This window comes from Corvus brachyrhynchos, unplaced genomic scaffold (assembly GCF_000691975.1).
Source record: "Corvus brachyrhynchos isolate BGI_N302 unplaced genomic scaffold, ASM69197v1 scaffold103, whole genome shotgun sequence".
Classification (NCBI taxonomy): domain Eukaryota; kingdom Metazoa; phylum Chordata; class Aves; order Passeriformes; family Corvidae; genus Corvus; species Corvus brachyrhynchos.
This window is the reverse complement of record NW_008237436.1, coordinates 4,849,779-4,864,480: the sequence shown is the minus strand read 5'-3', so window position 1 is coordinate 4,864,480 and position 14,702 is coordinate 4,849,779. Positions and strand designations below refer to the sequence as shown.

General features: G+C 42.3%; 1 protein-coding gene across 1 annotated transcript in view; it reads right to left on the bottom strand.

Moving 5' to 3' along the window:
- Window positions 1-9,878, bottom strand: part of KATNAL1 (katanin catalytic subunit A1 like 1) — a 48,458-nt gene extending 38,580 nt beyond the window's left edge. Inside the window, exon 1 of the mRNA XM_017731363.1 lies at window positions 6,391-9,878. Coding sequence (XP_017586852.1) covers window positions 6,391-6,552 — 162 coding nt within the window. The 5' untranslated portion in view covers window positions 6,553-9,878. The remainder of the gene's footprint in view (window positions 1-6,390) is intronic.
- Between the last annotated feature and the right edge of the window lie 4,824 nt (window positions 9,879-14,702).

The following is a 14,702-nucleotide window of genomic DNA, read 5'->3' as shown; positions in this document are numbered from 1 at the left end:
ATCCTCCAGGCCCTGCACAGATCTTGCAACACTGCATTTACTTTACCAGAAGCTTTATGTACACCTGTACAAAAAGAGCCTTAAGTACAGGAAGATCTTGATCATTTCACAGGGCAAAGCAGCCTTCTTGCTCATTCCAGATGGGGTAACTATGTCTTTCCAGAGACACAAGACATCCAGCTCAGGCAGGATTATTCCTGCCCTGCTTTGCTCTCTTTGCTTTCTCATCACACAATCTGTGGACACATTTCCCAGTGTGAGAGCTTCCAGCTGAGTTACAAATGTGATTGATTACTAACTTGGTTCCTTCAAACTGTCTTCACACACATCCCCCTCCTGTCCAAAAATAAATCTAGCCAAACAGCTGCTGTGAGGTACAAAGGAATGATACAGCATAAATCCTCCAGGGCACCATTCCACAAGAGACAGCCACTTCCTACTCCACTGCTCCAAGAGTACTGACAGAATTCCTTCTATCAGTCTTCTAACACATGCAGAGAAATTGGTGGAAAACAACTTTCTAGCACTGACAGCCAGCGTGCAGTCATTCACCTCACTGGACCAGCAAGGAGGATGGTATCTGAAAACTGAGGGAAAGTGACCATTTGATGCTTTGGAAGACGAAAACAGACTAACATCTGCCAGCCATCTCTTAGCCAGACCTGAGCAGATCAAACTTTGAAATACACACCCTATTCCTCAGTCAATACCTGGCAAATAAACCAACAAGGAATCCTCAATGTGTGGACCACAAAGGAAAACCAGAATAAACTCCTAGAGGCCTTAAAGAAACCGAGTCAGATGAAATAGGTGCAGATAGACCTTCTTGCAGTTGAGTAACAACGCAGACACGAGGCAAAAAGGCTGTGCCATAGTTATGGAGTTGACTGAGCAGTGTCTTTGAGTGATCAGTGCTACTCTGAAGCAATCTAGAAAGGCTGCAAATGGAAAAATCACTGATTTAGACTCACCCAGTCTCTTTGCCCCCCATCACACACACCCTTCCTTATGAGCCAGAATCCTCAGGAGGCTCCAGCTCAGGTTTTAGAGAGCCTGAAGAAAGCTTTTTAGGTTACTTATGATTAAGCATTTTCAAGAGATAGTGTGGGCCAAGTTAGCAGCTCACCACTGCCAAACAGGAGGAACTCCCTTTACTTCTCCCCAGCCACACTCTGCCCCTGCTCTTCTGGATTCAATTCTGGCATCTCAGTACAGTAAGACAGGTTGGTAAAATGGCAAAAAAAATTGGCCTAGGAGGGTAAAAAGAAAATAAAGGACACTTCTGCTGGGTTAGCAAGCTGCACATGCACACCATCCTGTGATCAGATGAATCTCAGGAAAAAAAAATGACGGGGCGGAGGAGGGAGAAGCTGGCACAGATGGAAGGAAGACAAGGTAGGGAAGAGCTTGGCCTCTCTAGGCATGGCAGGATGTTAGCTGGATTCAGCTACCATGTGAAGCTGCCTGGTCCCCAGAGCCAGGCTCTGGTACAGCAGCCACCCCTACCAGCCACATCACCTCCTCCACAGAAGCAGCATTGTGGGCTCTGGTGATGTTGGAAGGCCCAATAAAATGCCTTTCAGCCCACAGGATGGCCCCACAGCTTTGTTTTGACATGCCAACCCCAAGAATTTCCAGTACCCAAGCAGAAAACACATCCTATCATATGGGTATAAAACACAGTGAACAAGAATTGAGTTCACTCTTTCTTAGTGGTAGTTACAAACCATTTCAAGGAATACCTCTGTATTTCATAATCTGGCAACTGTTGTACCTTTTCCATCACTAGCTTTTATTTGCTACGCTAGAGCTTGTACTTCTATACCCATGGCAATAAGTGTGGGTATTTGTACTATCGTAAATACAAATAATGGGGGGGAGGGGAGGGTTTATTCTGTCATGCTGAAGAAAAACTGATCAAGTTCATCTAAAAGTGTTTTCCAAACCTGAAATTACTGCCTGCAATTAGTGTTAGTTATTCAACAAGCTCCATTTTTTAAAAAGTGAAAATAACAAGTCCCTAAACCATATCCAAAACAGATGCCCTGCAACCCTGTCTGATCCGTGAAGGCATAGCTCCCATAATGACATCTATTCATGAGTTACCCAAAGAATGTTTCTTAATTAATCACAAAGTAACCTACTAAATGTGAATGAAACAGGCACGAAGCAAAAGCAACAAAAGCATAGATTGACCGAAATGTGTTTGAAATAATAAAAAGAAGAATTCACCCTTTACTCTTTAAGCAGGAATACAGTGCACCTAATCACCTGCACCAGTGACCACAGTCAGTCAGGGTGCCTTTCTGGCTGCTTCAAGCACTCCGGGATTCACTCAATTTCTGCTTGAGCTCCAGCGGAGGCCCCTGTGCTCTCAGCTCTTGTGCAACACAGAGCACATGGTTCCAACACGCAGCAGGTTTTGCTCGACAGCCGCTGGCCTTGCTGTAAGCCAGTACTATCTCCCGGGGGCACGCTCTGCTGTCATTCTGCAGCTGCTCAACTGTCACTGAAGCAGCTCTTTCCTACAAGCCAGCTGTCTAGTAAAAACACTGCAACAGCCAAGAAACTCTCTCAGAATAAACAGGGAGAATGTCAGCACAAGTAAAGTTCACAGTAGCGGTCATGAGACTAAATCTACCTTTTAGTTTTGGTAACGATGCATTGCTTCTGATTTTGAACCTTTCCAGCCCCAGCCTGCATTTACATGAATAAATATGCTCACCTGTCAGCCAAACCGCAAAGCACAATAAAGTAACTTTTCCTTTTTCAAGTGAGCTCAGGAGGCCTAGGAATGAAGAATGGAGCTACACTCAGCCACCCAAGAGCAAGCTGGGAACTCCCTGGATGCAAAACAAGGATGAGTCTCAAGAGTAGGTCACCCTTGATACTCCCAAGTCAAGCCAGTCAAAAGATGATCAATGGCTCTGAATTTTCCATGAAGTCACAGGAATTCTTATGCTGTCATGTCTCTGCTTTGGTGGATCCTCAGCACGCATCTTTTGCCCTGTTTAAGTCCTGCAGGGTGTCCCAGACTAGTAACAAAATCCCTCTTCCCTGTTGAGTACTGATTTTGAATTCCCAGAAGCAGTATTGCATCAAGTGTAACTGAGCCAGTCAGTTGTTCCCAGGGGAGAAGATGTTAACATGTTCATATTCCTCGTCATCCTAAGCATCAGCTCCAAGCAAGAGGAATCCTTGTAATCAAGATATCCAGTTGCAAAGCTGAAGCTGTCTGTCTGACATGAAATGCAGCCCAAGAAATACTTGCACAGATCATTCTGTCTAGACCAAACTGTAGAAAATTGAAAACAATGACACCTAAGCAAAGAGAGGTAGATAAAGAGCATTTGGGAATCTGACCCAAAATCCCAACTACTTCCAGTTCACCCATGCTTCCACATTGCTCAATAAACTGCTGGAAAAATCCTTTGTCATACACAAGGCAACAAAGCAGATACACCAGGCATGAGGTACCTATTCAGGATGGAGCACCCACTGTTGAGAAGAGACCAAACAGGAAGAACAATGCTGGACATAAGAGATGTGAGTTGGTCAGCTGCACAGCCACAGCTGGAACTATTCTTTGAGATGTTCCTCAAATGAACATTTTTGTTTTACAAGGGAACATGTCCACAAACACACGAAACTGTGCTCACTGCCTCAGAAGTACCAGCAGGACAAACACCCTGTTAGTGAGCTGCACACAAACATACAGAAAGGAAAGGGATGCTTCATACTGACACTCAGCATTCCAGGAATCCTTAAGAAGGTTCAAGATTGTGAATGTGTATGCAGACAGTACATCCCAGAGAAGAACTGGTTTAAGTAACAATCTTCTCCTTTGAGCACTTACCTACATGGACATTCAAGAGTAAAAGTTCTACCCACACAGTGTTAGTGACTGCTAAACTCCACCTCCAAAAGGTACCAGTGGTATTATCCTCTCCAGATTCCTCAGATGATGGGAGAAGCTGAAGAACCTGAAGAACAGGCTAGTTCCATATGCTAGAGGAGACAGAATTTCAGGTAAAAATCAACTGCATTAACCCTGTTAACCATGACCTAAGGGTTGCTTTGCTTCTCAAGCCACTTGCAAGAACCACACAGGTATGGGAATATTTTGCTTCTGCATATTACTGGTACCAAGTGGGTTTGACCTGAATTTTGCTAAACTTACATAATGTGTATAGCATAACTCTTTAATGAGAAAGATCTAAAATTAATATCTAGATATTATTTTAATATTGTGAATGAATGTTACTTGTGATCCAGCTTCTTGGTTAAATTTTTTTCAGAACAGGTTGTCTGTCAAGACAGCTCCTTGACTGTGACTGACAGTTTGGATGTAGCTGCTGTTGGAGCTGGAAAGTAGTGCTAACATCCACATCATCAGACTCCCTCTTAGTCTGTCTCAAGGAGTGAGAAAGCACAACAATTATTTATAAAGAGTGGGTAAGAAAGCCGGTCTATCTCTGTAGGTCTCACCAATACATTCAGGTTCTGGTATGGAAAAGCTAGCAGTTCCAGGGCTGCATTGTTTGCTGTATCTGTATCATTTTGTTCCCATAAACAAATGAGGAGGCAAACAACCTAGGGATGAAGCCCTTATTTTATTTTATTCAGTCACACTTCTTACATTTTGGTGTTTGTCTCTGAGCCAAGACTGGCACCACTAACAGCAAAGCAATATTCTGACAAATCTCATCTGCCACTACTGTGTTGGGAAGTTTCAGAATTAACATAAGCGCACAGCATGACAGACGTTACCCCACCTGCTGCAGATCTTATTTGGGACAGATCTCTAAAGCATTTATGTGACATGGTCAGGGGCCATTCTTCTTTTGCCTAAAGGGGGTAATTTCTGAGAAGGTGCCAACTTCAGATCCTCTGCTAGAGAGCCAGCTGCCTTCCCCAAGGAATAATCCTGGGAACTGTGTTAATGGTCCTTTTGTACTTGAGGTTTGTCTCCAGTGTGCAGCACACATTCCATGGTGCACAGGCTTCTCTAAAGCAGTTCAAACAACACACAATAACATGAGACTTGAGTGACCTTCACAAGACAAGAGCTGTTGAAAGTTTATAGGAAGAATCAGTGTCATCAGAGGAAACACTATATACGAGATGTGAAGACAATGCAGTGGTTCAATGCAGCTGCAGAATGAGGAAAGCCTCATGCTCTACTTTCACATCAGCTGCAAGTTTGGCAGGAACTAAGGACATGCACTGGGCATGAACACCTTGTATCAGCACGTCCTGGGGTGGGAAAAAGCTTGAATACCAGTACTTGGATGTGAGTATCTCCTATGCAACATCCAGCTTACTACATTACCAGGAAAACTAGGTACTATCTCTGCTGCATGTACACACACATGTTTTGCAAACAAGCTCTTCATGAACAGACTTCTACAATTCTATGATAGACACCTATGAATAATACTGTTATTACAAAGTGATTGTTAACAGTGTTGTACTTATCAGAACACAAAATACTCTACGTTAGTGTCAGAAGTTTCAAACACAAACCCATAAACAAATCATCTGCTGCAATAAAAAGGAAAATTTGCTTCTGTTTTTAAGTGATATCATTTAAACATATGATATTTAGAAAAATTTATTGAAATAATCTCTTTAGCTACCTACTGCAAAATTGTATCTTTTATAGGGGCTATGTCATTCTTTCAAAACATAGTCTTTATGCAATATGAATTCTTTATTCTAGAAAACATCTTTATATGGTTTTCCTCCTTTTTTATGTTTATGGAACACATTTTGTACCACGAAAAATGGCACCAAAAAATGTAAGGAAGACTTAAATACTGAAAGTAATAAATAGGTGTCCTTGGGGGTTCTTACATTTCACCAGCAGATTACTTCCACGGCTTCAACAGAACCCTGTTTAGCAGGGAGATGGATGTGTGCAAGACTCGGGCTAAGAGTAGGACTTGCAGTTTGAGAAACCTGATCCAAATTTGTACACTATAGTCATACAGTTAGCTGCTACTCAGACAACCATTCTAGAGATGCTAACCCACCCACTCACATTTTACCTTACTGGACATTAGATGACCAAAAGATACAAGAGGAAAAGGAAGTCCTTAATTTTTTCAAAATTATGCAATCACAGACAGTATGTAAACACAAACAGACCAGGAATTAGACAGATATCCTAAGTGAAAACAACAAAAGAATTGATTCGTTTAGAACAACAGAATTCCTTTTGAACACAATGCAAAAAATATTTTCCCATGAATACCAACAAAATATTGTACAAAAAATGTTGCAAACATCACTGAAATATAAGTCCTCTACATCTTATAAGGTTTGGGAAGTATAATGTGGTTTTCAAACATCAAGTAATAGAATATGGGCAATGTTATTTCACCCTACCTGTTGCCATTTGCCCTTAATTGCTGGATCTCTGATTGACTGGCAATGTCTCTGGATTTGCTGGATGACACCCTGGTAATATACCATAGAAGAGTCGTAATTCCCAAGGAGTGCATATTCTCTTCCTTTTTTGGCATTATCACAAATCTCTGCTAAATTCATCTTCACTCAGAAATCTAAAAGAGAACATAATCACCAGAAAAATGAATTTTACATGCTGTAGAATAATTCAGTAAGTGACACTTTAGTTTTGTTATTTCTCTCATAGCTGAATTGTGTCTTTCCAATGCCATTCCCATCCAGTCCTGCTCTTCTACAATCATTTATGTCTGGAGTGTCTCTTTACCAGCCTAAGGTTTCAGATCATGAATCATAACTCTTTTATAGTGATAAAAAAGCCGAACTTCTTTGCTGCCTTTGGCCCCAATCCTGTTAAATTAATGCAAGAAAATTAAATGCCCTGCCCACACTGAACCTAACAAACTAAACTTTAATTTGTAGATCACCACAATATATTAGCAGCCATGAGCTGTGAATCACAAATCACACGAGGCGTTAAATTGCTTTTTATACTGTTGTATTACATACGTGCCTAAATGTGCCAACCAGCATCAGGGATGTCTGCACTTCACACTTTCAAGAGCCCGCACCCTAATGAGATTATGATATGGTTGAATGACTGCTTTACTATAGACAAAGTTGAGAGCCTCATTCTGTTTAAATATTCTTTCAAAGTACTCCAACATCCACATGCTGACTTGAATTTTTTCATTAAATTTAACATGTCACTTTGGGATTTATGGCAGAGTTAGCAGTCCAAATTTAACATTCCTAAGAACAGTGATTCTCAAAGTATTACCTTCCCCTAGTCCTCCAATTGCAGCATGACTTTAAGGCAAACCCATAGCCCAGCTTTTCCCAGTAACCATTCAAGAAAGACTTAAGCTGTGTTGTACATCTAGGTTTGTATTTAAGGTTCGAGACTGAAGCAGTGCTTGCCCTTTTATCTAAATCTCGTGTGACCCAAAGTTTAGGTCCTCACCACACAAAAAGAGCATCAGTTCCTTTCCCTTGTTCTCTGACTCAGTGTGCATGGGGTCCCTGACATTCACCCAGATACAAACCTCTGGAAATGAAAAATAAAAAATTGCAATTCATAGCTGTGCAATGCAGAGTTGCACTGACCAAGAGGGAGGAGGTCACCTCTGGAGGGTGGTCCACTAGCTGCATCAAGGGTTTGGCAAGACCAAGGAGGTGGAGAAGAAACTGGGAAGGAGGGATACAAACACAGATCAGGCTGCACAGCTGGAAACAGCCCGTGGTACAGGGGTGCACACAGAAGGAACAGGTGGTAGCAGACAGAAGCCAGAACAGGGAGAAACAACATTTTATGTCCTAGTGGGTTATAACAATGCTAGCAGGTTTTATAAACAGACAAGACAAGAGCAAGATGGCATTAAGGAGGACATGTCTTACACCTTTGTATTCCCTTGTGCTTAGCAAAATTCAAACCCCTGACAATTTAAACAGATATCCACATGACATTCATTCTGCCCTGGGCAAACAGACGCTCCACCTCCCAAAGGTGCCAAACTGATGGTCCTAACTGCTGCCTGCAGCTGCACACCAGGTCTGCTCCACCACCTTGTCACACCTGCTCCCTACAACAAAGCCATGGAAACCTGCCACCCTCACTTAAACCCACAGGTCACACAACTTGCATGTGGCCGAAGACTTTGATGGCAAGCACATGCTGCCACCCCACAGATGACACTCCACCAAGCACAGCAGGACATACTGGGGCTTTACTTGTCCTCATGCTGTGCTGCACATTTCAGCTTGCACATCATTCCCACTGGCTGTTGTAATCTACTGGGCAGGAGAAAATCTAAGGTGGAAAGGCCACCAACCCTAATTTTGTTTCCTGACATAGGCAGGATACATCATTACTGAGATCTAGATCAGCAGCAACTATGACCATTTAATTTTTAAATACAGAAGATCATAACTAATAGGGAAAAAAAGTGATGTCACACTGCACTGGAAATGGATAAAATGATAGGAACTGAAGATAGGTTATAACCCATTCAGATCTCATGAGTCAACTTATAAATGAACAGAACACCATCTGGGGCAGAATCCATTGACCTGTCTTCAAACACATCCAGGTTAGGATCTGCTTCACAACCAGCCTGTCGCCATTAAGGAAAACATTCCTCAAATCTCTGGAGGTTTGCCCCATACGTAGTGAAACAGAGAGAGCAAATGAAACATTTCTAAGGAACTGCTGAATTCAGTTCCTAGAAATCCATTAAACAGAACACATACTTGCTTTACAACCTCTCCTGCCTCTTTATTACAGCTAGTTCCCACCCTCCGGGCATATTTAACTGCCTTTTGCCTTAAGAGGGCTGATACATCCAACTCCCCTTAATTCCAGAAAAGTCCCCTGCTCACCAGAGGAGACAGGAGCTTATCTCTGTCTGTGATGGAAGCTGGGTCAATCGACAGGCAGCAGGCAAGCCATAGGAGCCATGCAAACATGTGCCCACTTCAGGACAGTGGTTAGACAAGGAAGCTGAGAAGCAGGATGCAGAAAAATTTACATGGTTTTAAAATTGCAGGAGCAAAGCAAACAAGACTCTCCCATTTCCTCCAGCCACCAATAGTTTGGGGGCTTCTAGCCTCATGCTGGTGATGCCAAAGCTTAAGCATGAGCTTGAGGCCTGGTGTGTCACACTGGAGAGCTTATAAAACATTGACAGGCACTGAAACTTGGAGCACGGAGGGAGGCTGGTAGATGTACACCTATGTACCTACTGAGCGGTGACTGCCTCCAGAGCTAAGCTGACAAAAGCCCCTGGATCTTTCTCCTGGACTCAGGCACTTATCACCTACCCTAGACACCCAAGCAGGTCATATAGCTTGAAAAGGTGTATATAACATCACCCATTTACCTGAGCCATATTTGAAACAACAGCTGTTGGCCTCAGTCCTAAATCAGTTCTTTCATGGAATCCCAGGCAGTTCTCTGAGATTCTACTGCTATTTAAAACTAATGCTAAAAATGGTTTAAACAAACTACAAGCCTCGTATGCACACTAGTGATGGCAATGTTACTTCAGAATAACCAAAGCAAATCAAAACAAATAAGTGCAAAATCAAGGAAAAATTATTTTTTAGGAAGGAACTACTTCCTGTGTTGTTTTCTGGACATCACACTCTTCAGCGTCAGAGATGGGGGAGGGATGCAGAATTAACTAGAACTAGGTGAGGGGTTTTTTGTGTTATGTACTTACTCTTCATTATCTGTTCTACATTGTATTATAGAGTTCATACAAAATCAGAAACGTCCAAGGAACCACAAAATATAAATAGAGTGTTTTGTTGTTTGTTACTTGGGGCTTTGTTTAGATATTTAATTTTCCTACCATATCACAACCACATCTTTTAAGTAAATATACAGCCAGGGACAACTCTTGTCAAGTACATTTAGAACAACTTACACATTACTTGTGACACCAGCTTTTCATTCTATCATTGTGTGGTTCTCTCCTGCACTAGACCGTAACAGCTCCACTGCACATCAAGATATCCTTGGAGATTCCTTAGTTCATGGATCATTGACAAGAAGAGACATTACAGACATCCATGTCAGCATAGCTGCCACACATGGGGTCTTAAGCCCACTCGTTAAAAGCCCTGCAGCAGCCACGCAGAAAGGTCACAGGGGATATTAATCTCTATTCTTTGGAGCATAAGCTGACCTGATCCCTATCTGGGGTCGGAAAAGAATTTTTCTCCCAGAACTAAAGCAACACACAATTGAGCAAGATCCAAAAGACAGTCTCTACTTTAACATTAAAGTATTATATACACAAAATATATCCATGGGCAGATACAGTGACTGTGTGAATGACAGGCAAAGGGGGACAGCTTGCTTAGCACACTATTCCAAACTTGTGTGCCACACCAGTGGGAGTGGATACAGGACTGACCCCCTTCAACCCATCTCTCTCAGCATTATCTCAGCAGAGTCTTACCAGAGGCAGCAAATGCCCTCCCCTAAGAGGGGCTCTGCAGCAGAGCTTTTCCTCTTGCTTGATCCTGAACATTCACTCTGCAAGTGCCAAAATAGAAGGCACCTGCTATCTTTACATGTCTCTTTTATGCATGTATTTTGACACAGTGACACAACTGCATCCCATTTTCTCCACAAGTCCTTGGCTCTTGCACAGGATGGATGACTCTTATTAAATGAGCTGTTACACACTTTTGCTTTATTATTGTTTCAATAGTCACATCAAGCCTTATTTAATACCTACTAATCAGACTTTATCAGCTAAATCAGCCGTTAATTCCTCACTGAGAGGGCTATAGCATATCTGGATTCTTTGGGACATTTGTCTTTCTCTGACCAAAATTTTACCCAGGCAAAACAAAAACATTCCACAACTCCCTGAGATTGCTGGACATATGCTCTCACATCATAGCAGCCCTGCAGTACTGCTGACTGGACAACTGAACATCTGGAAAGGCCTGGACATTCGCTGATGTTTCTCATTTTCTGTAAATCAGCCATGCATGATGCCGGGCATCCCGAAATGCAATGTAAGAGTTACAAGAAATGTCACAAGACAGAGAGTCACACTGTTAGGCACCATCTCCTGAATTCAGTGCATATGACTGAGGTATGACTGTAGAGTCAGGATGACTCTCTGCCACGGCACAATCCCAGAACAGGTCAATAGCCACACAGAGCAAAGCAAGGAAGAGAATTTCAGTGTTAAGAGGTTTTGATTTTTGGATTTATCCACTTTTCATGTGCACCCATTTCCATTGTCAGAGTCTAAGGAATAAACTGAAGTTGTTCTTTCCTCTGATTCCTCTTACTGCTTGGAAGCTTTTCGTTACAGTTAATTGAAACCTGCCCTTCTTAGGCTAAGGCCATATTGGTTTTGTAAGCCAGCTTTGACCAGTTTCAAACAGCTCTTTCTGCCTCAATTATGTCTTCACTTAAATAGTACAATGATCTGATTTGCAGCCTTCTCTTCAAATTTAAAAGTTGCTAAAATAGAGACATGTAACAATATGACAATGCTTTATCTGAAAAAGCACAAACAGCAACACTAACTGGAACATTGTCAGAGGAACAAAAAAGTGTTTTTCCCTGCATGACATGTGATTCCTACCAGAACCCTACAGAAGTCTATTTCTGACTGAAATACAGACTGTATTTTTTTCATGTGCTTGATGCATTTTGATTTTTAAGAATAAGTTACTAAAAAATGCAATAATTAAAATAAATTAAATAAGTCTTTCATGCTTTATTATAAAGATTGTGTCTTTTGTTTTGTTGCTAGGTGCAGAACAACTGATCTTCATTTCTAATAATTAACTGTCCCTGTTCAGAAGCAATTGCTGATGCTGCAGACAGTTATCAGGCATTACGTTTGCATGACAAAAACAACATTTTAACTGATCATTGTCAGATAAAATACAAACAAACAAAAGGCTTGCCAAGTTCCATAGCCAAATCCATCTTTCCCTGTTAACACGGCTTTGTTTAAACATGAAGCTGTGGTCCCATGGACTGGTGTGGAAACCAGTGATCGTGACCTCACAGGATCACAACTCCTGCTAAGAACATACCTATAAGTAAGGACATGGCTCAGTTCCAGCAGATTTGATTTTAAACTACATGTAAAAGAATCAAAGATGAGAAATGTGCTATGCCAGTGCTGTTTTTTCCTTTTGCTGTGTCCATTAGCAGTGACAAGACTGGCTACAATGGCAGCAGCAGCGCTGAGGTTGCAGCAGGTAATGTCACTCTTCAAAGCAGCAGACATGCCAGATAAAACATACACACACATACCATGGTCCAGGAAACCCAGCACCAAGGGATCTCTCAATTCAGTCAACTACTTTCTGCTAACTGGTTTCTGGCCTCTTTGCACTGAAACTCTGTGTTGCAATAGCAGACATGGAGTTAATGGGGAAATGTGTATGGAAGTGGGAAGGAGAAGAAGCATGCATGCAGGCCTCAAACTATTTTTGTGTGCATTCTTCTGAGACTTAACTTGAAACAGAGAGTTATTTGAATGCAAGTGAAAAAAAAATCTTCAAATGAATTAAAGATATTCATCACAAGTTAAAAGTAAACACATAAGAAAACGCTAAATAGGTGGTCAGTGTTTTAATTAAAGATTAATTTAGAGATTTAAATTAGAGATTTCATTAGTTTGGTGAACCAAACAGAAAGTATCCTGGAGAATGAAATGGCCATTTGCAGAGCCTTTGAAGTACAGTTTTCTGAAGAAGTAGAAAGGAGAATCAGAGACAGCTGTGCTATTCCTAAAATCGTATCCTTCTCCAGGCACCTCATACACCAGCTTCAGACACATCCATATGGTCACATCACCATTGTTTGGGGTAATGAGGTGTTCATCAGCAAGGCTGGGTAACGAAAAGAGCTAAAAAAATGCTGTGGGGCACTCTGGGGAGTGTAACTCCATACACACACGCTTGCAAGCTTCTGTTCCATCTTAGCCCTGCTGGACCCAGGCTGGCTCCACACATCTCTCTCCTCTCCAGGACAGCCTCCAGGGCTTCTGGCATTAGTATCAAATCAAACCTAAGCCCGTGTTCAGGTGGGACCAGCCCGAGGTGGATCGGTCAACCCTTCCTCTGACAGGATGCAGGACCCAAGTACTTGAAGGATTCTGGAAGGTCTGTCTGGAGCTCAACAAAGTGGAACCCAGCCCAAGTCAATAATCCCTCTGGTCCTTTGCGGAGCCACTTGCTTCTCTGCATATCATGTGTGTAAGCACTTCTGGTAGAGCAAACATGCCACCAAAGACTCCCAAGATGGCTCTGTGCAGAGCCAGCCTGGGTTCAGCGTGTTTCAGAGGTTGGGCTCTGTGCCAAGAAAGGCAGGGAAACTGCTCCTGCACCCTGGATACAGCACACCCATGTTCCCCCCGCGCTGCAGCCCATGAGCCCCACCAGACCACAGTCAGCTCCACAAAGACTCAGTGCTGCTCCTGCGACATCCCCAGCTCAGCCAGTCTGCAACCCAGATAAGCTTTCCATGAATAATTGCAGGTTTAATACACTCACATGTGTTTATAACCCTGACCCATAAGGTCAGAAGCCTGGGCTGAATACTTTTCCACCTTTCAAACCCCACTCTGAATTTCAAAGAATTGGCTCTTTAGGACTAAGAATATGTAATATTTAAGTAGAATAGTATATACGTTTTTAAATATACATTTATATGCATATTGCTGATAGTGCTACAGACATCAAGTCTTCAGATTTCTCAGCTCATCCCCAAAAGAATCAGCTTTTTTTTTTTTTTAATTAATTACACAGAAAACCAGATAAAAGCCTATTATTGTTTTCTTGTATTCCATTTACTTCCTTGTCTTTTGATTTGGATTAGGTCAGGGCAGGATCCATTTCTCCCCATTACCTGCTCAAAACCCAAAATCTCCAAGAGCCAAGCACCCTGGAAGCATGCTGCAGCTGCAATGTTCACTTCTGCAGTCTGGCAAGTACCAGGAGCTGCAAGAAGCCAAAGCCTTGCTAGGATATAGCCAACACAGGGGTGGGGGGAAAAGGAAGAATAAAGAAACTGCTCAACAATCTGCAGCTGCAATAAAAATCAAGCATCCACTGGAAAGAAACCCATCTCTGTAAAATGTGAAACTGTAGTAGGAATAGACATTCAGTAGTCATATACAAGGGAGTACTAATGCACTGATGCTTTTAAGATACAGATTTTCAGGAACAAACAATGACACCCCCTTATATACCAATCATAAACATCTGTATTTTAAGTATGATATGTAGAGAAACTGTAATTTTATTCCCCCTCATGGCTGTTGGGAGAATGCAAGATAAAGAGTAACACTAGAACTGTTAGCAGAGGAAATGGAGAGAGAAAAGGGACAAATGCCAATAGTGACATCATGACAGAAGTTTCGGGGGAAAAAATAGAAATGTAGCAAAATAATTTTTAAAAAGTAACACTGTGTCTAGACCACGTAGTGCAACAAGCTCAACAGAGCCTAAGCGTGGTAGGAGATGTGAAACTGGAAACTAGAAATGCAAACTGGTTGGGGAAACTTTCCAGGGCTCCCTCTGACCATTGCCTCCTTCGTACCCATTCCCAGCCTCCGGTCTGCTCTGCCTTCTGCTCAGCCCTCTCCGTCCATCTGCTCCACCACTCCTCCTCCAGCACATCTCTCCCCTTCCATCCATCCACCTATGTTCCCACGTGCCCCTTTCCTTGCATTCTTTCTCTCCCC